At 40.2% G+C, this 26,813-nt stretch overlaps 1 protein-coding gene across 3 annotated transcripts in view; it reads left to right on the top strand.

Moving 5' to 3' along the window:
- LOC116598382 (protein cappuccino-like) overlaps positions 1 to 2,812 on the top strand; it is a 43,201-nt gene extending 40,389 nt beyond the window's left edge. Inside the window, exon 3 of one of the 3 annotated variants that reach the window (XR_004289058.1) lies at positions 1,323 to 2,812. Coding sequence is in view for 1 of the 3 variants with exons in the window: in XM_032357099.1 (XP_032212990.1) it covers positions 1,323 to 1,329 (7 nt within the window). In the remaining 2 variants the exon portion in view is untranslated. Of the gene's footprint in view, positions 1 to 1,278 lie in introns of all 3 variants that reach the window. The other 2 variants (XR_004289057.1, XM_032357099.1) reach the window with 2 other exon arrangements.
- The last annotated feature ends 24,001 nt before the right edge of the window (positions 2,813 to 26,813 follow it).

Here is a 26,813-nt window from a genome sequence, read left to right as displayed (position 1 = left end):
AGTTGATTTGTAATTTTTTTTTTTTTTGAGCTAAGAAGGCATTGACCCTAAATATCAAATAGATTCTGCTTTAAAAGTTCATATGGCACTACTGAAATCTTAGCAGGAAAAATAAATAAAAACAAAATAAGATTTCAAAATGATGTTGCACTGGTAAAAGGAATTCAGGTGCTCCTGTACTGCTGAACTGAGTGAATTTGTGTATTATAGCTCAATAAGCTTCAGTCAGATGATATATTTGACCATATTCAGAAGACACTCGTTAGTCATTATTATAATCTCTACTTACTACAAGAACAAAGAAAACCCAGAAAACCCAAAATCTAAGGTATGGGCAGAGGATATAGCGGAGGAAAGATGATAGCAATGGAAAGAAAATTTATGAAGAAAAATAATGGGGCCCCTGGGTGGCTCAGTTGGTTAAGCATCTGCCTTAGGCTCAGGTCATGATCCCAAGGTCCTGGGATCGAGCCCCTCATCGGGCTCCCTGCTCAGTGGACTATCTGTTTTTCCCTCTCTTTCTGTCTCTGCCCCTGCTGGTGTGCACTCTCTCTTTCAAATAAATAAATAAAATCTTTTTAAAAAGAGAGAGAAATAATGGAAGAAAATTGATGAAAGACTTTTGAGAAGGAGGGAGTACTGAGCAAGAGGGTTAATCTTATACAGAAGGCAAATCAAATAAAGGCTGAGAATTATCCACTGGCTTTAACCATTAAGAGATCATCCATAGCCTTACTAAGAGATGTTTAATTGGTATGGTGAGGAGGAAACCTAACTTCAGTGGGATGAAAAAGAAATGGAAGATGAAGTAATGATATACTCTCTCAAGATTTGGGGACCTAGTCTCAACATGTGTATGTTGTAATAAACATCGTATTTAATCCTTGTAAAGCCTTATGAGGTAGGGACTCTTATTACCCTGTATTACACATGTAAACAGGCTTTATGATCCAACCTCCTGTGAGGAGCAGATCTGGGTCTCACTCCCCAACTTGTCTGACATCAGAGTCAGAAAGAACTTAGGTACTAGATCACACTGTCAACATTTATAATAGCTGTTTGCGTCTTAGGGCAATCTCCGTAATCATAGATTCTCAGAATAGGAAGGAATTTGAACTCTGTTTCACTTCTTGGTCCTATTCCATAGACCCTTAAAGTCAGAATATATCTCTACCCCAACCTCCCATCATACTATGCTTATTCCTCTGTTGTATTTTCTTTTTAATAATTTCTCCTTTTTCTGGTAATAGAACTCTTGACTTTTTTTTTTCCCCTCAGAGGATTCATCCATTCTCTCAACCTTGGTCCACTTGCTTTGGCAGGTGCTGACTCCATCCTTGTTTCCAGGGCTGGGCAAGTCACATAGTCGTCATCAACTAGAACATGACATCCCCGTGGCCACCATGAAAAGATTAGGGAGAAGCTTGCAGACCAATCCAAGCCACTGCAACTCACATCCAAGACTTCTATCACTCTGTTTTGGAAGAGAAGTCCTATTTCCTATTAAACTTAAATTTGGTGAACATAGACTTGGAGCTGTGGGAAGTCATCTTTCCTTCACACAAACTCTGCAAGTGAAACCTACACTTGGGAGAACAGATCAAGAAGGTGGAGAGATTTGGGGTCTCAGTGAGTACTTTGATCAAGCCTCATTTAAGCCCAAGACTTCTTGCCTTTTCATTGCATGAATAATAATTTTTGTTTGTTTAAATCCATTTGAATGGGATTTTTCTCTCACTTGATGCTAAGAAAGAGCTAATGCATAGCTTATCACTGCCTGCCTTTCTTAGTTTCTCCTCCAATACAATGTTAACAATAGAGTGCCTTAATCCTGCCTGTATGTCTCTTTGTACTCTACCCCACCAGTGCCTAGGATGACATCTTGTATACAGCAGGTATTCAGTAAATGCCTGAGGTGTTTCATAGAATTGAATGTGGACTGATTCTGCACCATTCCCTAAAGTTGCTTCAGAAAGACTTCCCTTTCTATAGGCTTGCTGATGGTCACCTTTGTCTACTAACCTCAAAAGTAATCTGCAGAAGACTTTCCAAATATTTGATCTTTGTTTTTGTTTGAATCCACGTTGAACTGGAATTTAGTGTAAACATATACCTGGCATACTCACCACACACTCCAGCAAAATAGCTTGGAAGATGCAAAGTGCCTTGCTCTATCAGTGCTCAATAAAATGAATTGTTTACTTTCCGTCCTTTGTTTAAAAAAATAATAACTGGTTTTTCTCTGGGGCTTGATTCCTTTTGCACAAAGGGACTGACATCCTCTCAAATAAAAAAGGGGTAAAGAAGTAGGACACTTTTTGTTTTTTATTGTGAACATTTAGCAGCAATTCTCTACCAAAATGGCCATGACCTTGCAGTTGTACCCAGCTTAGGATTCGTAACATAGATTTTTGTAATAAAGGAGCATTCCTGGCCAAGAGAGAAAGGATAGAAGCCTTTTTTTTTTTTTTTTTTTTTTTTTTTAAGGAAAGGAGCAAGTCTGGGAATCAGAGGTCAAAGTGAGATGAGATCGAGTAGTGTGGTCAGTTCAGGGCAATGGGAATGTGGGTTCTCTGAGGCATGGTGCGGCAGGCACTGCTGCGCATTGTGGGCCAAGAGCCCAGAGGAGACAGTCAAGGCAGCACTGAGGTAACGAGGGACTAGATGCGGCTGCCACTTCTACCCCCATTCCATATATTTACTGAAGTTCCCACTAGCAACTCTGCAGCTTTGGAAACTACTTATATTCCTTATAAAGGCATCTGCCATTTCTCCACCATTCAGCCCTCCATTCATCCACTCACTCATCCAATAATTAATTCAACGAGCATTTGTTGAGTGCCACCTATGGCCAGGTCATATGCCCAGGGGTCATTCTGTGGTAAGCTTGCTTCTGCTGTAGAAGAACAAAAACCTTCCCCCCATGAACATGCTCACTTACCCTGCTCATTATGTAAAAGAGAATGGAAAGAAATGCTTTTTTCTTATATTGGGGAAGGGGTGGGCATTAGACTTTTCACTGGAGTCCTTAATGGCCATGTCGAATACCCATGACCTATTATGACACACGAGACTCTCCAATCTGACTCTGACCTATGTGACCTGTCCCCTCTCTTACCACTTCCTACTCTATCAAAACACCCATACCAAATTTCTAAGCACTCCCAGAAGATAGCATGCTTTTGTTAGCCTCTTTGTCTTTTTGTAAATGCAGGTCACTCTGCTTGGAAAACCCCTACCTATCCTTTATGAACAATTCATTTGTCACTTCTGTGACACCCTCGGTCATCTCCGCAAAGGATTCATTCCTCCATTCTGGTTGTCAGTACTAGTTGTTGTTGGGACTTAAGGTCTAGAGTAAGTTCAAGATAGTTGGGAACCTGTTAAATAAACCACCCACATGGTACTGAAACCCTAAAGATAATAAGAGCAGAAATAAAGACTCACCTACAGATAGGAAAGTTCCCAAACTTGATTGTAACTTGACTGACAGAAAAATGTTACAACGCTGAGAGAGATTGTTCAGTTGCAAAGCACAGACTAAGAGTCTGAGCAGCAAATATAAGTGTTTCCCATCTCAGTATTACCCCAGTGGGGTGAAGATCCCTTGCTGGAGATAAACTTTGAATTATTTCCAGGTCTAATGACAAGGCTCTTCCTACAGTGGAACTAGATACAGGAGATTCTGAATTTCCAGTCCCACCAGCAGTCTCGTGATGAGAAAGATGTAACAGAATTTCTTCGCCAGGCTCTCAAAGCAATCATTATTATTATAATTAGGCTTCCTGTGCAGCTTAATAATAAGGAGCAGAAGCATCCCTCAATATAATGCTGATATTTTAATCTATTTGACAGTTTCATTGCTCACTGAAGATTATTAAATCGTCATTTGGTGTCTGTTTTTAGTCTCATGTGCAATTTATTTATCATGAGTCACTGGCAAGCCCCTGTCATCCCTAGCGCTGAACTCAGCAAACATATGGACTAGCAAAGCAGAGGAAGAAATCTTGGAAGTTGGTCATCATTGAAACACAGTCCAGCAGTTCTCAACTTTTATTTCCCAACACAAGTGGTGAATGGTATTCACATGACCAGTTCCCGTGGGCAGTCCCAGGCTGCCATGAATTCCAAGGTGCTGGTTCTAGCTCCATTTCTTTCTTTTCTACTTAAGAAAACATATTAGAAGTGAGTACAGCTTGCCATTGAGATGACCTTGAAACTGCTCTTGAAATTACTCTTGAAATGACCTTGAAATTACTCCTATTGTTTTTGTTTAGCAGCCTGACTCTGGGCTGTCCAGTTTTGAGGGTGAAGTCTGTAAAGGATTTTAGCAGGTAAGTGATGTGGTGATATTTGTATTTTAGAAACACAAAATGGCAGCTGAAATTTAGAATGCTACTGCACTATTTGGGCAAGAGATAATGATGGCCTGAGTCAAAGTTGTGGCAGTGAGGACGGAGAAGAAAGGATAGATTTGAGAGCTGTCTAGGAGTAGAATGACTAGAATGATTGGATACTGGGGTTGGGGGGGGGGTGGGAGAAGAGCAGTCACAGATGAAGTCAGCTTGCTTGAATGACTGGGGAGTCGTAATACCACTAACGGGAAAAGAACTACAGGAAAAGGAGCTTGTTTGGGTGATAGAGGACACATTCTACTTTATGTACACTGGGTTGAGGTTCCCAAGGAAAATTCAGGCATCACATAAGGCATCAAAAATGCAGGAGATTCAGATAGAAGTGTGAATATAAAGGTAAGTAAGGGTAATTAGGTTATTGATCACAGTTGAAGTCAAGGGAGGAGTGTGCGAGGTGAAAAGGAAACAGGTAAAGGGTTAAATCTGTGAATGGAAACAGGTAAGGGCTGATCAGCAGAGGAAGAAACCAGCTAGGAAGGTTGGGAGGTGTTGAGATGCATCAAAACAATAGAGAAAATGGATTGCCATGGAAACCAAGCGGGGAGAAAATTCCAAAAAGAGAGTATCTGGGGATGTCAAATCCTCCAGAGAAAGCAGAAGTAACAGTGAGAAGTACTCATTGACTTGGCAGTGAGAAGACTATTGAAGATCTTTAACACAATGTCCAGGGTGTCTGGAGCACGGGCAGCGGATTACAGTGGATTCATGTGTGAACATGAAGAAAGGAGAAGAAGGAAGCAGAGAGGAATTTGGTGATAAAGGAAATACTAATAAATAGTGACATTTATTCAGCACTCATTTTGTGTCAGGCACAGTGCTTGACATAAAATGTCTCATTTCATCGTATGAACTGTGTATAATTATAATCCTCTTTTATGCACCAGACACATACTTTAGAAGTTGAGTTGCTGAAGATCACCCAGCTAATAGGTTGCAAAAACAGGATTCAAACCTAGCATGAACTGACCCAAAGCCTAGGATCTTGACTACCATCCTGGGGCCAGAAGAGAAGGTGAAGCCAGGGGATACTTTTGTTTATCTGGTTATAAAATTAGAAGTGAGGGACGCCTGGGTGGCTCAGTTGGTTGGACGACTGCCTTCGGCTCAGGTCATGATCCTGGAGTCCCGGGATCGAGTCCTGCATCGGGCTCCCAGCTCCACGGGGAGTCTGCTTCTCTCTCTGACCTTCTCCTCACTCCTGCTCTCTCTCACTGCCTCTCTAAAATAAATATAAAAAATAAATAAAATCTTTAAGAAAAATAAATAAATAAATAAAATTAGAAGTGAAATATTTCTTCTGAAGTGATAGATTTAGGTTTTTGATCGTAAAAGGCACAGAAACAAAATCACAAGGAACTGCCTTCCTTGAATTGTCATGGTGATCTCATGTCTGGAATTAGCTGACTCAGGACCAGCTACGTGGCCAATCATTAATTAGTATGCGCTGAGCATGTGCTACACAGAGGAGTGAATTCACCTGAAGTGCAAGTGAGACACCAACTGCAACTTCTTGGACCCTTGAGAAAAGGCAACAGGTGAAATACAGAGAGAGGGAGAATTCCAGATTCACCTCTGCTGGAGGCAGTCCAGAAAGGTATTTTGACTACAGTGTCCTGTAGGGATTCGGGTCCATTGTCCAGTTGGCCTGGAAGTCTGCTTCACACTGAAACTCTGCGTTTACTCCAGCTTCAATCTAGAAGACCTGAACTCTCAATTTTATGGGGAAAATGGACTTTTCTGAGGTCCCTTGGTCTCACGCATTACTATTATGTGCCCCCCACATAATAGTTGCTTCGAGTGTATAAAGCTAACTGATGAGGATGAAAAGGAAGATATTTTACCATCTGAAAATCCAAATATAATCACATCTTGTTAATTTCTTCAGTTAATTGCTCTACTTCCTATGTCTTCATTAGCAGAAAGTCCAATGTCACGTGCCCCTGAATTATTCCCGAATTCAAAACATTTCCTCAATCCAAAGAGTCATCACCACTTCCAACCAACAAGTTGAAAGGAAACTGGGGAGATGATCAAACCAAAGGTCTCTTAGTTCTCTTTCTGCCATATTGGGTCCTTGTTGCTCCTTTATAGTCCACTGCTGAGGCAGTGCTATTACTGGTCCACATCTTGCCCTGGCTGCATGAGGCACCATGCAGGCCAAGGTTTGGCCTCAAGGTCCAGCTCCACGGCTCACTTAGTACACATTCAGCATGTTCTGTCCCTGTATCTCAATGACATTGTCACTCAGAAACTTCTGTTGGGCCCAGCTGTCTGAAGGCAGTCCTTTCTTATGGCAAACACTCTCTGGGGCCCTTCATCTACTTTTCTGCCAATAGATCTCAGTGAGCACTACCTGATCCATTTCTAGTCCAATAGCCTTGAACCTCAAAGAAAAAGGGCCAGAGACCCTTTCCTCTTTTCTTCCTAGGGCTGCCTCCTTGTACAATTCCAGGGACGCCATTTGTATTGTATTCAGAAGGAAGGGTATCCCTTGGAGCCTATTCCAAGGAATATTTACATCCATCACAGCAGATGACAGTATGAATGGAACTTTCTGGTGGTGTGCAACTCAACGTCAACTTTCCTACCTAGCCACAACCCCAGCTTTCTATTCAAGAGGAATGAGAAAGAATGGATATGTCTATACTAAGAAAGAATGGATATTTCTAGACTAAGACTACTGCCTTCTTTCCAGGCAGTAGGTCTCTTGTAGTTGCGAAAGGTCTCTTATAATTGAGGAAGGCAAATAAAGTGACTCTTGCAAAACAGAACAAAGATCTATTTCAAAGTGATTTTCTGAAGCTTATTTTTAAAAAATAAGATGTATTTTCTGCTCCTCCAGCCATCTCATTACACAAGTAATAATAGCTATCATTTACTCAGCAGATGTGGCACAAATGCTTTACATGCATTATCTCATTTTCCTTGCAGAAAAATTCTGACTCTGATAATGGAGCTAAATTCTACAGAAATGAGAGTACAAGGTAGACTGTGAAAAAAAATTACATCAGTGAGGTAAGTGTAAAGTACCAAGAGAGCCCAGAGTAGAGGGATTATTTCCAGCCAGAGAGGCTCATTCAGTCAACATTCAGCACATAATTATTTATGCCTTTCACATCCTGCTCTCAAGAGACTCCCAGGCTATGGGGGAAAGGATGAGGAAACAGGTCGTCTTGACAGTGTGATGTCATCTGATGACTGCAATGTGGCCATCAGGGTAGGCTCCTTGGAAGAGGAGGCATTTGAATCACAAACATTGAAAGTTTGGGGGGTTTCTAACCAGACTAGGATGGGGATCTCCGATATCCCAGTGCTGCACCTGGATCTTATTACAACTCCATCATCTAAAAGAGGAAGAGAAACAAGGGGTTGTTAACTTTCCCATTCAATTCTTCTCCAAGGCCCTAATTTTGAAGCCTTTAATGGTAACCAGTCCTTCCCCTTTGTGCAACTGGCTTTCCTCCCACGGAAGATTGCACTGCACTTTCCCTTACTTAACGCCATTCAGCCTGTGACCTCCTCTCCAATTTACCAATCCTGATTCCCATCCTCCACCTTTTCTCCCACTGAGAAGAAACAGCCAACTTTTGGACTTTCAGACCTCCTGGAAAGAGGCCAAGCTTCCATAAACTCCAGAATATTATTGTGTGAATTAAAATATTCACATGGTATCAACCCTGCAGTTACTCCAACATTTATTTTGGAAAATATTACATTTGGAAAATGGGAAAGATTCCAGAGCATTCTCTTACCTTGAAATATCAGTAGACACGAGGGGATTTAGAGATCATTTCTTGCTCAAGAGTTCGCAAACAATCTACAATTAGAGATACATAAAATTGCCTCAAATAACATTAGTGAAGGGCTCTGGGGCTTAAAAAATGCCTATAGAATCTTTGTGGAGAAATTTGGGGCAAAAGGCTGCAATTCTAACTCACTGAAGCAAACTTTCAAAACGCCTTTGAGTTCAATCCCAGTTGGCTCTTATTGCACGTTTCTCTTCCAATCAGTGATAATTAGACCTTGCTCAGTTGTACGTTTTCCAGGATCATACATGCTTCAAACTCCGTCCCGCTGGCGACGAGAGGCAAAGCGGTCTAGAGTCCCAGTGAGAGCTGTATGAAAACCTAAAGCCCCAGACACTTAAGGTCCCAAGCAGCCTTTACTCTCCTCTCTTTTCCACCTGTTTGTGCTCAGCTCACTTTTGTAATGCGAAAGCCACAAGAGGAAAGTGGGGCAGGGCAGGGGCAGTCCGCTGTCCCATGGAGAGCTTACCGATTGATTGATTGATTGATTGATTGATGCACCTTCTTCTTTAATGTGGCTTGGCTCCCATTGCCAACGATATGTTTGCAGTGGCTAGAATACAAGTGAGATTGGAGGGCTTTGAGGGGAAAAAAGGGCGTGTAAGGATGGTCAGATTGCAGTCCTTCTTGTGTGTTTTTTTAGCCTTTGAAATTTGGCAATTCCTGACACATATCCCATTTATGACAAAGAAAACCCACCACCCAACAGTGAGTGAGTGTGTGTGTGTGTGTGTGTAAATGAATAAAGAGCAAGTAGGACATATGCCAAGAGACAACAACGGTTACCTCTGAGAAAGGAAGTGTGAATAGATGGTAAGAGCACACCACTGGTGCCCATCTATCCCATTTTTACATTGACATTTTATCCAAGTAGTGTGTAAATAAACATAAAGAAAAACGATTACAGTAAAGGAAAAATTTATTTTTATTTTTTTAAAGATTTTATTTATGTATTGAATAGAAATCACAAGTAGGCGGAGCAGCAGGTAGAGAGAAAGGGCGGAAGCAGACTCCCCGCTGAGCAGAGAGCCCTGTGCGGGGATCGATCCCAGGACCCTGAGATCATGACCTGAGCCGAAGGCATAGGCTTAACCCACTGAGCCACCCAGGCACCCAGAAAAATATATTTTTAAAAATAACTAGGTAAAATTCTATGTACTAATATGGAAGTCTATCCAAGAAATGTTATATTAAAAATAGCAAGTTTAAGGGTGACTTAGTGGCTCAGTGGGTTAAGCCTCTGACTTTGGCTCAGGTCATGGTCTCAGGGTCCTGGGATCGAGCCCCGCATCAGTCTCTCTGCTCAGCGGGGAGCCCGCTTCCTCCTCTTCCTCTGCCTGCCTCTCCGCCTACTTGTGATCTCTGTCTGTCAAATAAATAAATAAAACTCCTTTAAAAAAAAGTAGCAAGTTTAAGTGGCAAATATCCTAAGTTCTATTTTGGGGAAAAATGTAGATGTACCCACACACAATTGGTAGTGTATGCATAGGAAAAATCATGAGAAAAATATACTAAATTATTGCTGTGGGTAAGTGTGGGAGATGGAATATTTCTGAGAGATGGAGATGCAGGCGGGGATTTTAATTTTCTACATGGTATGGTCCTTGGAATATTTAAATTTTTCAATATTGGCATTATTGATTTTTCTAACAGATTGACTCATGTAGGACTCTGACCATGTTTCTTGGTACTGCCCTCAAAGACTGACTGGCTGCTTTGATGAACCAACAGGCAACATGCTGTTGACTGATCTGAACAACTAACTCACATCCCAACCCAAAGGATAATGTTCATGGCAGGTTCTTGTGTTAATAACAATCCCAGCTTTTACCTGTTCTTACCTTAAATAAGCACTTCCTTCTGCTACACATTCCCTCCTCCCCTTCTCCTGGTAAACTTCTATTTATCCTCTAAAACCCAGTTTTCCCCAACTTCCCAGACAGAGTTCCTAATTTCTACTTTGCTCCCATAGCATTTAAACATATCCCCATTTCCACAAGTTGACTCCGTCTATGCTAGTTCAGTGTTTCCCCTCTTCTGGATTGTCAGCTCCCCAGGCAGGGATAGTAGCTTATTTTCTACATATCTGTCTCAAGGGTTAATACGATGAACAGCACTTAGTAAATATTTAGTTAATAGGATTGGTTTCCTCAGCCTCTCCCAGTGTAAGAGTTGTAAATCCTGTGGACCCCAAACGTGGGCATTATCAGAATCTCCTGAGGGAGCATTTAAGAACACAGGTACTGATGTTCCACCATAGCTATTTTCAATGCAGGATCTCCCAGATGATTCTTCCTCTATATCTTCTGCTTCCTCTTCCCATTGTTTTCCTTCCTGAACATTCCAGTCCAGTGCTATTAACTGGACAATGTGGGTATCCATAGTGGTGGTGGGCAGGGGGGATGGAGACCCAGGGTGGAATAATAGAACCTAAGCTGGGTGAGTAGTGTCCCTGGGTAGAAGGGTGGTGTGGTATGGATGTCAGAGCTGCAGCAGAGTGGGAAGGGCAGTCACACAGAGCAGGATGCCGTGGTGGCCTGGGAAGGAGCATCAGAGCCTGATTCATTCCGGTGGGGTGTCCAAGCAAGATGAAGGGTGGTGTCTCTATGCAACGTCTTCCTGCTTGGAAGTGTCAGAGCCCCAGAGGCATAAGGAGGGAACTATATAGGTGTTGGGGACTGGGGTAAGAAAAAATTAATAAATAAGTACATTTATTGATGAAAAGTCTCTTAGCATCAGACAGTTACAAATATGGAACAGGAGAAAACTAGAATGACTCCACAGTGTCAGATTGTCATGGGATGCTTTTGTGGTTTTCAAGATGGAAATAGATACAGAAATCAATATAGATGTAAATAAATGGTCCATATGTGCAAATATGTATGAATATATATGTGTGTATATATGTACATTAATGTGTGTGTATATGTGTACATTTATACATAGATATCTCAATGTGAGTATAAAATACTTTAATATTACACACACACGCATGCACACACATCTTAGTTCTGTTCACTTGAAGGGCTTGGGAGCAGCCCCACCCCAGTTGCAAAGAGTGTACTGAACATCATATTTTCTGTAAGGAACCAGAGTTCTTTGCAGGATTGGGAGACTTCCATGCTGGGGCAATAAAAGTAAAAAATGAATCTGGACATCTTATGCCCAAAAAACCCAAAAAGGAGTGCTCAGAGAATATGCGGACATTTGTAAAGAACACAGGATCTGGCTTGAGGGAGCTCCCACTGGCCATACCTGGGACAGTCTGAACATCAAAATAAGTAATGATAGTAGTGGGTTATAACTCGTTGGATAAAATAGGACTCCTTCAATACATATTGAGAGAAAGAAATGAAAAAATGTAAAGTTTGATAAGGAACTGGATATTTACATAATCTTAAATTTCTCTCCTATAAAAACATATTACAGAGAGAAAAAAGAATGACTTCATGGTGGACAAAACTAACAGATACCATTTTATAAAATTTTTTATTTTTTATTAACATGTAATGTATTATTAGCCCCAGGGGTACAGGTCTGTGAATCGCCAGGTTTACACACTTCACAGCACTCACCATAGCACGTACCCTCCCCAATGTCCATAACCCCACCACCCTCTACCCCCCCCATGGCAACCCTCAGTTTGTTTTGTGAGATTAAGAGTCTCTTATGGTTTGACAGATACCATTTTAATCAAGTGATCAAAATAGTCATACTGTAATAGGACAAATCAAAATTGTGGGCCACCTGATGGGACACAGTGAGAGAATGTGGCATTGCTTCTTTGACGTTCCTTTCTGAGGTATAGCCAGTATCGAGCCATGAGAAAGCTTCAGACAACCAAACTGAAGGTGATTCTACAAAATAAATGACCCGGAATCTTTAAATATCAATGTCACAGAAATCAAGGAAAGATGTGAATTTTCAGAATAAGGAAATAAAAAGACATGTCATAAACAGAGCACAGGATTCTACACTCTTTTTTTACTTGAAAGGATTTTTGGGAAACAATTCACAAAACGTGAATAGGTTCTGAGGAGTAGAAGATAGCAACCTATTGATGTTCACTTTCCTCATTTTAATGGGTTTTCTTTGGTTATGTGAGAGAATGTCGTTGTTTGTAGGAAATATTAAAGTATTTGCTAGGGCACCATGTTAACAACTAACTTGAGTGGTTCAGAAAAAAAAATTATTGGCACCTGGGTGGCTCTGTGGGTTAAAGCTTCTGCCTTCAGCTCAGGTCATGATCTCCGGGTCCTGGGATCGAGCCCCGAATTGGGCTCTATGCTCAGTAGGAGAGCCTGCTTAATGCTCTCACTCTGCTGCCTCTGCCTACTTGTGATCTGTCAAATAAATAAATAAAATCTTAAAAAAATTATTTGTAGTCTTCTTACAAGTTTTCTGTAAATTTGAGATTATTTCCAAATTAAAAAAAAAAAAAAATCCCAGGTAAGTCCACGGTAGCTCTGTTGGATCAAAAGGTGATCTCGGGTTCAGTATTAGAAACTACTGGGTTAAACTGCCTGTGAGGATACCTACTCACTTGGAATTTCCCTCCACACCTGAACTTTTTTGTCATATGAGAATGTTGGAGAAAATACAGATTCCTAGGTCCAACCTGAAACCCATCGGATAGAATCTCCAGAAGTAAAGCCTGGATGTCTTTTTTTATGAAAAGCAGCTCTTAGGTTTAGAGAAGTTTGTGAAATAGTAAAATTCATCCCTGAACCTTCTCTCCAAGGCATGCACGGTGTGTCATTTAGGATCAAAGTTGTGAATGGTATTTGTGCGTAAGGTAGGTGGTCAGATAAAGCTTTCTAAATCCTATTGCCAAGGAAGGACCTTTGATGTCTAGGGGTCAACAAAGCTGCCAGCGGAGGACCGGGAGCCCCCTCGGACACCTCCTAGGTAGTCGCTCTAACTGAGGGCTTGAAAGGGCCTGTTGTCCGGCAGAGGATGCACATAGCGCAGTTGGAAAGGAAAGGGAGCTGGCCTCTGGCAGGCCGCCGAGAATGGCATGGCAGGGGTTTCACAGCCGATGTGAGTGGACCATCCTATTACCGCGGGTGGGGCTGGAGGGGAATGGTGGCGCGGGATGGAGAGCACTGAGCGCTCAAGCCTGCAGATCGGGAGATCCGGCAAAGGTCATTCCCTGTTGATCGTGGCCCGGAGAGAATGCAGTGTTGGTGGAGGTAGCGCGTTGAGCTGTGCAGCCCACTGGACCAGCAGTGGCAGAGCCAGGCCACCAGTCGGGGGACTAATTCCTGATTACTTGACCTTGAGGCCTCTAGGAGTAGTGTGGATGTTTGGAAATCAGAGCATATGTTAGCCTGAAGGGGAAATCAAATGCACCGCCTAAAGGGTCAGTGTATAGCTTCCAGGGTTCTTACAAGATCCAGAAGAGGGGAAAGGGACCCTAAGAAAGCGACACCGGTTTCCACGCGACTCTAGCACAAGGGGGCTCGAGTCATTGTCTCATCCATTGGAAGAGTTGAATGTGCGATCATAATTCTACCTTGAACATGAAGCAGCAGTTTCTACCAGCAGCATTTCAGTGGATCTGCTTTGGTTTCTATCACAGTGCTTGGCCCGGGCTGGCATCCGGTACGTCATCACGTACGTCATCACGTAGGAACGAGTGGATAAAACAATGCGATCAGTGTGACTTCCGCAGGTTCGCCTGGGAACCCAAGTCAGGCCTGCTTTTGTATTGTGCAAACTTACGTTAAACAGGTTACTAAGATACAAGGACTACGTTTTATAGTGCATTCCAGACGTGTGTACCCAGTCTCCCAGACTTCACCAGACTATGATTAACAATGAGGTCAGGTTTACCTCGTAATGTCCAAATAACCGTGGCTCCGTCTTTCATCTTATCTGATGACAGGAAGTTTCATCTTTTATGAGACTCCTCCACAAGTAGGCCTTTGCGCTTCCCAGCTGCTCCTGCATTCCACAAATCCGTACAGTCTGGGGCGCCTCTGTGGTTCTAGAGCGCTCAGCGCCGATCCCCATCCCCACCTCCCCATGACCTCTCCCCTCCTACAACTCCACCACGGCTATGCTGGCCTCAAGAGAAGGCTTTTCTTCCCTTCACTAAACGTTCCCAAAGGTAGACACAGACCCTTTAATTTCCCACATCATTGCAGGGACTAGACGGTAACATTTAGTAAAATTTTACAGAATGATGGAGGATAAGAGGAAGGCATTATAAGACCGATAAACTTAAAGATGGCTGTGATTTCTGAGTGCTTTGTGTCCACAAGCCAACACATAAGTTGTAAGACCTGGACATGCCTTCTGGCCAAGTTCCCAGGCTTAGGCTATCTTTTCCCTTTGGGGGTGACCTCCAGTGAGTTGGCCCTCCTGCAAGTCCAGGCCCCTATCTCCAGAAGCTTAGGAGGAGAGCACATTTCTTCCCGTGGTGTCTGTGGTCTCAGGCCCCCTCCCTGTCCACATCCTCTGAGGAAACCCCAGCCCTGCTCACCATGGAATCAGGTTCATTCCTATGGTCTCTATGAGATCATCACATAAAAGCAAAAAATCCAGTGGACTACATTGCCCAAGTCTGTGTGTGAGTATTACCACATGTGAGATACTAGCAAGCCAGTCTTTTCGTACTTAGCCTTAGTGAGTTCTGTTTCTCTCTTTTTCTTTTTTAAGACTTTATGAGAGACAGAAAGAGAACAAATGGGGAGAGGAGCAGAGGAAGAGGGTGAAGGAGACAGACTCTCAAGCAGTCTTCACGCTGAGCATGAGCTGGGACCCATGGGATCATGACTGGAGCTGAAACCAAGAGCCCAATGCTTAACAGACTTCGCTTCCCAGGCACTGCCTCCATATTTCTTTTTATGACATTTTTTCCACATGAGGTTAAAAAAAAAACCCAGAACTGTAGCTTCCTGGTAGTCCCTTAAATCTTTACTCCCAGTCTTCTGTGAGAATCTTTTCAACAGGAAGTAGTAGCACCTCAACTAAACTAAACAACACCATATAGACTGGAGGTGTCTACACCCACACCTGAAAGGAAATATTTCTCCAAAGGAGTCGTAAACTACAGAGACGCAGCTCTGCCCATAATAAAGGCAACTTGGAATATTATTATGCAGAAAAGTTTAGATCTCTGGAGTCACAACTGTCAAACTTCCATACCAGAAAAAGATCTGGTTCAATGTTAGTATATCTAACCCTGTCCATTTAGATAATTCTCCTCAAACCAAGGACGAATCTGCCTCGAAATGGATGAAAATTTTGCCTTCTTGGAAAACTACCTGAAGATCTGAAATCACAGTGTTCAAACCACTAGGCCTACCCCAGCCTTCAAAAATCTTAGGTTCATTTTTATTGGGGTTCTAGTTAAAAGTGCTATGTGGTTGTCTGTTTCTGGAGGTCTCTTTTCTTTCCAAGGGTCTCACTCACTGGGGAGTCCAAGCTCTGAGGTGAGGATAGAAGAGAAACTGCTTCCTCCAACAAGGCTATACAGCCCTTCCCCTGCCACATAAATATGGAATGCATTTTGATTTCTTTTCCTTCAACCTTAGGTACCTGGCTTGTCAACAGTCATTCAAAAAGAATTTGATAAAGGTAAAAGAATTACAGTTAGCCAAATTGTGAAATTGAGATTCTTTAGGGAGTCAGTTTCTGTAGTCATAGGTCATGCAGAATTAAATGAGTTTGGAGGTGTGGATTTTAATTGGTTTAGGTGATGGAGACTGTCAGCTCAGATAAATTGAAGCAAAAGGTGGATTTTCTCCATACTTTCCTGAATGGACTTTGGGATTCTATAATTATCAACAGCTGGCAAGTGCTCACACCTATTTCTATTTCTATTTCTATTTCTATTTCTATTTCTATTTCTATTTCTATTGGCTGCTCGCCCAAACAATAAAAATGGATTTTGCCAATCATGAATTTCAAAATCATCAGTGGGGGATGCCATTTTTTAATTTTAAAAACACAGTATAGTACATATATACAGTATACAGAAAAGGAGTCATAGAGAACTTTCCATTCTTTTTTCTTGATTTCAGTTCCGGCCATTTAAATCCTTATTGCCTGTTGTGTGGCAGGCACTGGGCTAGGTCCTGAAGCTGCTATCAAGATGAATGAGCAAAGCTGCCCTCGAATTCATTACCACCCGGTTAATGGATAGAGGTGAGTGGGTTGGCAGAAAACAGAGTTAACTAAAATATTAAACTAAAAAGCCTATTCTCAGTTAAAAACACAGGTGTGAATTATGTGTTGTAGAAGCATTGAAAAGAGCAACTAAATCTAGAAAACTTCTTAATGGGTGAGTAGAGGGTCACCAAAAGAAGGGGAGGGGAATTCAGTATTTGATTGATATTACAGATCTCCTTCTTACTGGATGGACCCTAAAAACCATGTGGGTAAGGACTGGGTCCTGTTCACTGTCGTAAGCTTGGCACCCAGCATTGGGCACACATCAAATGTTCTAGAATATTTGTTGACTAAATGACTGAAAGTGTCTTAGGCAGAGAGAACCACATGTATGATAACAAATACAAAATGATTTTTTTAGACCGTAGTTTATAACATCAGCACCATTAGCTTCTGGAAAGGAAAGAGATGAGTCCTAAGATAACATAGAAGAGCAAACTCTGCAGAAGAAGCCAGCAGACTTGAGTTCTAATCCCAGCCCTATTATTAACTGGTTACATGACTTTGAATCAATGATTATCCTGTACCACCCTCAGTTTTCTCACTTGTAAAATAGTCTTGTAAGAGCTCATTCTAATGTTATATATTGTATAAAATAATCATAATAACAGAAGGGGAAAGAATGTAGCATTGCCTCTTCTCTTTTTTCTAAATGTAAATGAATACATGCATCACAGCTTTAAGATGGCAAATGGAGTACATACTGATCATTTCTCCCTCCCTCACCAAAACTGTAAGACTCATAAACCATAGATTTTAGTAAATATTCAAAAACAAGGAAGGAACTTTCTTTGGATCAGAAGCTGTGAACAAATGAGAAATCAGAGCAGGGAGCTGAGGCTTCCCCCCTCTCAAAGCTACAGCTCTTGGTCATGTGCTGCCCTGACTGGAGGCCTTCTAGCTCTAATTTAACCAAAGAGATGAAGAGATGGAAAGACTGAAATGGGAAGAGAAACTAAAAGGCATTGGTGTTAGGGAGATCTTATCATTGATCTAATGCAAGTGTTTTAAACATGTGTTGTGCCATGGATCTCTTCAGCAGCATAGTGAATACTGTGGCTCCCTTATCTCTTAAATTTGATTGGACTTCTATAACAAAATACCACAGCCTCGGTAGCTCATAACAGAAATCTATTTCTCACAGCTCTGAAGCCTTGAAATTCAAGATCAAGGTACCCACATGGTTCTCTTAAGGGTCCTCTTCTATTTCTTAGCTGGTACCTTCCTGCTGTGTCCTCACAGCGGGTGGAAGGGGTAAGAGAGCTCTCTGGGGTCTCTTTCATAAGGACACTCATCCCACTCATGAGGGCTCCATGTGCATGACCTAAGCTCTTTCCAAACACCCCATCTCCTAATACCATCACACTGGGCCTTAAAATTTTAACAATTGAATTTGAGGAGACAAACATTCAGACCATAGCACCTTCCCAGAATATTACCTTTAAATATATAAAATAAAATACTTAAGATTATAAAAGATATTATATTGAAATGCAATATCAAATATTAAAATTTTGTGATATATTGACATTAGCAAATTAAATAACAAGATTTGATAGTTTACCATGATTTTTGACATAACTTCTACAATTATATGATATGAAAATATCTGATTTCTACTGGTGATAATACCACAAGTACTATGGTTTGTTGTCTCCATTCACGTGATGGGAGATATTTTATTTCAGTTAGAGATTAATGGAAATAAAAATGAAATTGTTTTCTCATCCAAGTTCATGGACTTCCCTGAATTCTATCAACAGACCCCAAGTAAAAAAAAAAAAAAAAACCAAACTCTGGTCTAATACAATTTCCAGGAGAATTCCCCCAAACAGAGAAAATGTGATACTTATATTTCTTAGAATTGAAAGAGGACCTGATACTGATACTTCAGGTTAAAGTAGTTCACTAAATTCTAGCAGAATAATTTAAAAAAATGAAATAAACCTAATTAGAAACATGTAGTAAAACATCAGTGATAAAGAGAAAACCCTAAAAACTACCAAAGTAAAAAGAAAAACAACCTATAAAAAAAATTAAATAAAATAACACTGAATATGTAATTAACAGTGCTATGCAAGAAAACAATAGAGAAATAATTTTTGGATACTCAGGAGAAATATTCTTTGAATTTATGATTTTATTCATAGCCAGATTACCAGTAGTTTAGGAGGAATGAAGGTAAAATAATGCTGTTTTTTTTTTTTGGACTTAAAAAGATTTACAACAATTAGCACTCATGACCTAAAACAAACTCTAGCAAAAACCAAAAAAATCAGAAGGAAGTGTTAGAATGCAAGCATAACTAGGGTATAAATTAAATAATATGGTATATGTAAAATAAAAAGCGAAAGAACTCTATCCCAATGCCTTTACTTGTTGTGTATTCTCATACATGTTTTTCAGTGCCTAGGTACATATATACAAAACATATTTTATTCTTTTTTTTAATTTTTAAAAAAGATTTTATTTATTTATTTGACACAGAGAGAGAGACAGCGAGAGAGGGAACAACAAGCCGGGGCGGGGGTGGGAGAGGGAGAAGCAGGATTCCCGCTGAGCAGGAAGCCTGATTGGGGGCTGGATCCCAGGACCCTGGGATCATGACCTGAGCCGAAGGCAGACACTTAACTGAGCCGTCCAGGCGCCCCTATTTTATTATTATTTCTTTAAAGAAGTCTCTATGCCCAACGCAGGGCCTGAACCCACAACCCGGAGATCAAGACTTGAGCTGAGATTGGGAGTTGAAGGCTTAACCAACTGAGCCATCCAGGAGCCCCTGTGAAGGTATATTTTTAATTGTATTTCACTAATTCAGCAGCCCCTTGAGAGTGCCTATGTACTAAAGACCGGGTTCGGCACTAAAGACACTGCATCTATTTTGGGGGAAATGGCAGTTTTGAAGAACTTAATGCATTTGACATATATTAATTTCCTAAATTAATTTAAGCAAAAATATATGTCCATATTGCAAATGGGTGATATCAATCACAGGGAGGCTAACAATAGCATTTATTTTAAAAGATTACAACAACCTGCTACAAGTGTATCTGACACCAAAAGAGATGGTCCCTGCCTTCAAAGCACTTGCAGGGTTTTTTTTAGAGTGCCAGAGTTTCACAAGATATGGTTTAAGAGAAAAGCAGTAGAACCTTCATGAAGAAAAATAAAATGGCGCTACCCCACGTCCTGCATGGATTTTCAAAGGACTTGTGAAAAGTTAGAAAAAGATGTACGTCTCCAAGGAAGAACACACTTGAATAGCAGCAAGAACTCTCTGGATGTGGCTAAATCCCAGAATGAACAATTGTTTGCATCTCATTAGGGTCAACAAATAGGACATGATGGCCAAGTTTGGCCTCAGATGGGGCAAGGAGTAGACGCTGTGCATGGGGGTAAATAATGTAATCTACATGGATGCTAGGCAGAACACAAAGTGATTCACTCCCCTCTTGCTTTTGTTTTTTCTATCAAAAATAATAATCATTTATTAGAAAGAATAAAATTAAGGATAATTGAAGCCCAAGGGGTGAAAAGACAATAAGAATGTAGCTATTTCCCATGAATTCAAGTGTCTAGGCTCAAGTAAATTACATTATAGAACAATGGCAATTTGTCAGTATTCCAGAATTATGGAGCTTATGGATATTTTTGTGCAAGTCAGGCTAATATTGTCCTCATATTTAAAAAAGGGTCCATTTCTAGAAACTGGAGACTGGGGTGATAAACCAAACTTACTGTGTGGGAGTCTGTTATTTCTTCCTTCAAAATGTTACATTTTCACACGAGTATGCTAGGTGCAGAACACACTATACTGATGACAAATAGGGAATGGATTCTGCTCCAGGGAACTGAAAGCTTAATAGGGAGCTACGCAAATAAACCCAAAACAAATAGGGAAATAAATAAGAAATTATAAGTATTCAATATTTGTCTTGATTTTCCTCTAAAAAGAGGACAGAGTGCTTTAAAATTTCTCTCCCACCAAAGTCTTCATTTATTTATTCCCTCAGTATTTTATTAAATGGGTCCTGTGTTCAAGGTGTCATGCTATGTAGCATGGAATATAATCCAGAAGAATCCAAAGTGGATCTCCCCTTCAAGAAGCTTACAGTGAGCAGGAGTTTTACTAAACATTTAAATGTGTCTTGGTCCTTTTGGGCTCCTATAATGAAAATACCATAGACTGCATGGCTTAAACAATAAATATTTATTTATTGAAGTTCTGGAAGCTTGGAGGTCCAGGATGAAGGTCCTGGCTGATCCAGGACCTGGTGAGGACACACTTTCTGGTTCATATTTGGTGCCTTGGCAGCATTCTCATGGGGCAGTGGGGGCAAGAGAACTCCTTGGAGTCTTGTATAAGGGCACGAATCCCTTTTTGAAGGGCTCCACCTCATGATCTAATCATCTCCCAGAAGCCCCCACCTCCTAAAACCATCACACTGGGAGTTAGAATTTCAACATACAAATTTTGGTGGGACATATTCAGTCCAGTGTAGTAAATGATGATGATCATCTTGTATTTGTTCATTTAAAACAGGTGTATAGTTATGGATATATCCATATTACCATATACATGTGGATATATAGAGTTGCATAAATGAATATTTGAAGAAAAAGGGTCATGAAATCCAGAAGCATGAAAGAGAATCAACTAAGATTAGCTGGTTGTCTCACAGGTAGCCTAACACTGGAGGTGGAGTTTGTGGCAGAGACAGTGGGAGATACTTAGCAAATCTTATTTCATCTTCTTTTTCTGGACCCACAGGAAGACTCCATTTCCCATCTTCCCTTCAAGTTAGGATGGGAACATGTAAATATGTTCTGGAAATGGATGGAGGAAGTAATATAAGCCATTTTGAGTCCTTGACATGAATCATTGGACATTGAGTCACTGGACATAATCCAAATATCCTAGAATGGAAAAATTGTACTGTATTCGTACAATAGGATATCACACAGCAACAACAACAAAAATCAATGAACTACAAATATATGCCCCAACATGCACAAACTCTTGAGTGAAAGAAACCCAGACACCAAAAAAATATGTTTGCTTCTCTTAAGGTAAATTTGAGGAAAAGGCAAAATGAAGCTATAGTGATAGAAGCCAGAATAGTGGTTACTTCTGTTTGTAGGTGTATTAACTGCGAGAGGGCACCAGAAAGCCTTCTGGTGTGATGAAAAAGCTGTTCTTCTGGATAGTTGTCTCAGGAGGGAGGGCAAATGTAAAAATGCGTCAAGTGGTACACTTAAATTTTTATACATTACTATGTACAACAACTAAAAATTATGCACACACACACAAAAGAAAGAAAGGAATGAAGAAAAAAGCAACCATTGAAGGCCCAATAAAGATGGAGGAACATTTAACCTTGAATCACTACTTGGAGGAAAGTTGCCCTGAATTGCTGGCCAGCCTGCTTTGAACTTTGTGTGAGCACAAAACAATCCTTTCTTATTTTAATCCCCTGAGATGTAGAGGCATATTTGTTATCTCGGCACATCCTAATCTTTCTTGGTTAATACAGGATTTATCATCCACAAACTGCCAAGGTCAGAAACCTGGTTTATCAGCACACCAGGGAAGGCTAAGTGACACAAAATAATATTATAAATGAATGTATAAATCAAAATGTCAAATTATTAAATTATGGGGAGGGAAAAGCCCTCCTTCTATAAACTAGTGTATCTGTGTTGCCATGATCATGCCCCTTCTCTCACTTCAGACAGACCTGCATGGGTCAAACCAAAATAAAAGTTTGGTTGGTACACCTATTTGTAGAAAAAGGGCATTAGTTAGCAGAATCAAATGTTCAATGACATCCTTCTGAAAGCACTTGTGAATACATTTCACAGTAAAGGTAGTTTTGTCAGTGGGTCCAGAATACCTGAGGTTCCTGACCTATAGTTTCCACTGCCTTAGGCACACCCCAGATTGCCTCAGTGGCTCTCCTTTTTTTTGGTTTCAATCCATCATCTTTTCTTTTTAGGCTTGTTATTGTATTCAGTCTAACATTTTAGATAATGTGGCTGGCCTTTGAGGCATTCCATTTATATATTTATTCCTAGTATGTGTAGATTGTGTGTTTTTCCTATCAAGGAAAAATCACAAGTCTTTTACTTTCAAATTTTGCAGTGGGAGTGGAAAGAGATCGAAATGGGAGAGGATGGAGTCCTTAGCCACAGTACGCAAGTTCTGATGACATCATCAGACTCATAGAGAGACTGGGAATCTTATAGACCGTGTACCTGAATCTTTTGTAAGGTTTTTTTGAGAGTGTTTTGTGGCATTCTTGAAGGCCTGAAGGACAGAGCAGAACTTCTTATCAGAGACTGGAGAAAAAGGGAGATCTCCATTACGTAGTAGAGGAAAGTTTAGCAACACTGTTGCCTGCTAGGTTATTGGAAATAGAAACTATTTCTAACAAACTGGTGCATTTGGGCCACATTTCCAGGCAGAATGTTGAAAGGGCTAATTAATTTTTTTAAAAACTGTGTGTGGTAAGAGAGAGAGAGAAATGAAATAAAAAGAACTACCCAATTTTTAAGCAGAAATTTAGGGAAATATAAAGAATCTAGGATCTTTGGGTTCAAAAATAAAGCTGTTTTTCATTCTGAGCATCTCCAGATGGTAAACGATTCTGAAAGTAAGGAATTGTTTTAAGGCGAAGGTTAAATCTGGGGTGTAGCTGAAAAATTGTAGAAATAATTAATTTTTCTCCTAGACTAAGCTTGATAAAAGGGCTTCCAATATTTTAAAGACAATTTCAAACTGCTTTCCAACTCTCAGCTGAAGATGGAAAGTGGTTGTCTCAAAGAGATTTGTGGGTGTGGTTTTTTTTTAATGGGGTGGCTATAATTTGATATATAAGAATCCTCCAAATTTTTAGAGAATTATGTTGGCAGAAGCAGTACCTGCTTGGGCTGAAAGGGCGTAAGGATCTCTCCATGCAACAGCTTTCAATGTTGATATGGCAAAAACTTATATTTACACCTTAAGAATGGAATATAATATTTTAAATAAGATGATGTAAAGAAAAATGTGAAGTTCTGTTGTAACCAAAATTGGTAGAAAATCAGAATCATATGTAGCTATTTTGAGAATCTTGCCTGGTATCAACAAAGGGAGTGTGTATCTCAGTGTTGCTGGAGTTAAGAAGTACCCCAGTGTCATACTTAGTTTGGGCTATGCTTTGTCACTGTGTTTATGCCTGATATACATGTCTACAATGACTGCATGTAAAGCTGACCAACTCAGTGTTGCTAAATCCTTCACCTGAAATCATAAGAGTTCTTCCGTTCTTTTTTATGGACATCTTCAAAGGCAGAATCTTGCAAAAGCAACAATTTTTAGCCTGGAATGTCTTCAAAGCCTTTGAATTTAGCCATAAATGCCCAGATTTGTGTCCTTTGTTCACTCTGCTTCTACTTTGAAGGAACATTTTGCTTCACCTTGTTGAAGAATCCTAAAACCATTTTTATGGGAAAGAAGCAACAGTGAAGGCCCAAGAGAGTTTCTAGCCAACCACTGCTCCTAGGGAGCCTAAAACAATAAATGGCTCATGTAGATAGCACATGTAACGTTACCCTTAAACATACTGGTTGCATGATGAGCAGCCTTTCTTTCAAAACACATGACTTTTTCATCCTGAAGCACAGATGATCCTCCTTGAGAATTTATCAATGCCTTCCTGTCCTACAGTGTCTACAGTAGCACGAGCAAAGATAGAGAATAATACTGTTTCCATTCCTTTGAATCTGACAGTTGCCTGAAATTGCCTTCCACCATCCAACCCATCAGCACTGTCATCTTTGGCACCTGTGATGGTAATAACTGTGTTCTTACCTTCTTAAGTTCTTCTATCCTTCTTAACAGTTAGTTGAAAGTAATTGCCTGCTTTTATTATTTATTTAATTTTGAATTTTTAAAAGTGGTATTTTTAATATACAAAAAATTATAAATAACAAAAGTACTGTCTTTGTTCTTTCATGTTTTGTTATTGTTTAAATTGTGAAATATTTTAAGCATAGACAAAATATCTAAAGACACTTATGTCCCATCTCCAAAATATGTCACAATCTTGACACAAACAACAATCCAACTTGTACCCCGCCCCTCTGTCCCTCTCAAGTACTTCTGACATAATATAATGTTTGTGTGTGATTTTCTTTTGAAAGTTCTTTTTTAAATTAACATATAATATAATATAGTATTTACTTCAGGGGTACAGGTTTGTGAATCTCACACAATTGTGAATACATAATTCACAGCACTTACCATAGCACTTACCCTCCCCAATGTCCTGCTTTTAATTGTAATTTAAAAATTTCCTTAGCGGGGCGCCTGGGTGGCTCAGTGGGTTAAGCCTCTGCCTTCGGCTCGGGTCATGATCCCAGGGGCCTGGGATCGAGTTCCGCATTGGGCTCTCTGCTCAGCAGGGAGCCTGCTTCTCCTCATCTCTCTCTCTGTCTGTCTCTCTGCCTATTTGTGATCTTTCTCTCTGTCAAATAAATAAATAAAATCTTTTTTTAAAAAAAATATTTCCTTAGCTATTGATATGTATTCGTTGTGTTACATGGTAAACATAATGTAGGCAACCACATGTACTATTATATTTGAGAGTAATTGCGAGTTAGCAGCTATATGAAGTGGTAATTAGTTTGCCATTTTTTTAAGGATTGTATATACCAAAATGATAGTTTATTACTTACATCTGGTATTTTACTTTATTCTAAATACATGATAGGAATTTTGGGATTGATGTGTAACACATTTTTTCCCGTTTAAAGTTAGGCCCCCATTTAGCATTTTCCTGCTGACCATCAGATTTTCAGGGATGGATTATTAAAATTAAGTATGATGAACCTGCATTCTATTCCTGTAATTTCTGTGGACAAGTTTTATGCTGTGTTTCTTATCCTGTCATATTTTGAATTGGAAATTAAAAAAAAAATTGTGATTAATTGTTTCCTGTCCTGCCACTGTAGATGGGGTATGTGAAGCTGGGAGATGATCTGATCAGGAGAGCTGTACTTGTTCCTAGGAAAGGTCCTGGACTTTGAATAGGATGGGGTAACTGTATGTAACTTTTGGTTGGCCCCCTTGGGAAGGGGAGGGTATGTTTATCTGTGGGAAGAAGAATGTACCCAGAAATTTGAGTAGTTAGAGGCATGGAACAATGGCAGACAATTCTGGTTGTCCCCAGTATCTGCTCTTAACATTTTGTTCAGCAATAAAACCCTAGGTGTTAGCTAGGCATTATCCAACCAATAGAAAAAGCCTCATTTCCCAGCTTCTCTTGCAACTTAGTATGGCCATGTGACTAAACTCTGGCCAATGGGATGTAAGGAGAAGTAATTTGCATAGGTCTTCTGGGAAGTTTTTATTGAAAGAGAGGAAGTGTGTCCTCTCTTCCTCTTTGCTGGCCAGGACCAGCAAATGTCATGACTCAAGATGGAGCAGCCATCTTGTAAGTCAGGCTGGAAAGCACAGGTAAATGTGGCAGAAGAACAAGTCAGGAGTCTGAGCTCCCTGATGGTTATGGAGCCACCGTTTTAGTCTAGGACTGCTTATGTTTACCTGAGAAACAGAGAGAGAGAGAGAGAGAGAGAAGCTTTTATCTTTTTACCATGTTATTTTGGGCTTTTCATCAATGACACTCCTCTTTGATTTTCCTTTAACTATCTTATTTATACTGTCTTATATTACTATTACACCAGTCATACCCTTTATCTCATTTAGTCTTCTTGCCTATTTCTCATCTTCCCCTCTAGACTGCTAGCTTAATGAGAATAGAAAATTTGCTCCTCCTTTTTTGTGATACGCTATAATTTTTATTGCAGTGTGGCCATTTTTGTGACGATGGGGAGTTTGGTCTTAAAAATAATGTTCCATTTGAGGTTCTTTTATACAGAAATTGCCATCATGACTGATATTCAAAATATCTTTAGTGTTGTAAGACTCACATGGTAAACAAAACTGCTATCCTTACTCAGTACTGTGCACTTAATGGAAAACAAAAGGCAGTAATAACAGCTATTTCTTTTAAGAAGAATGAACATTGGGTACCAGAAGTTGATGACCTAGTTAACACACTTAATTGGCATTCCTCTTGGGAGTGGGGGGTTAAATTCATCACAAAAAGGTGCTTTCGATGCATGGTGTTATATCCGTCCTCCCATGTCATAAAAATAAACTTGCCAAGGAAGGTCAGGAATGCTAAAACCTCACAGAACTGCAGTCAAGTGCAGCTATAAATAATACTGAATAAAGTTTACCCTCTAACAAGTGGATAAAACTTTCAGTGCATTCAATTACACTTTGCGGTATCCTAAGTTATTCACATTGACAGTCATGTTCATTGTAGTGCTTGCTTCAAGGGAGGCACATAGCTAGTTGTTCTGGCTA

The sequence above is a fragment of the Mustela erminea genome, chromosome 9, assembly GCF_009829155.1.
Source record: "Mustela erminea isolate mMusErm1 chromosome 9, mMusErm1.Pri, whole genome shotgun sequence".
NCBI classification, from domain to species: Eukaryota; Metazoa; Chordata; class Mammalia; order Carnivora; family Mustelidae; genus Mustela; species Mustela erminea.
Note: the sequence above shows the minus strand (reverse complement) of the source record. Positions and strands in the feature narration are given on the sequence as shown.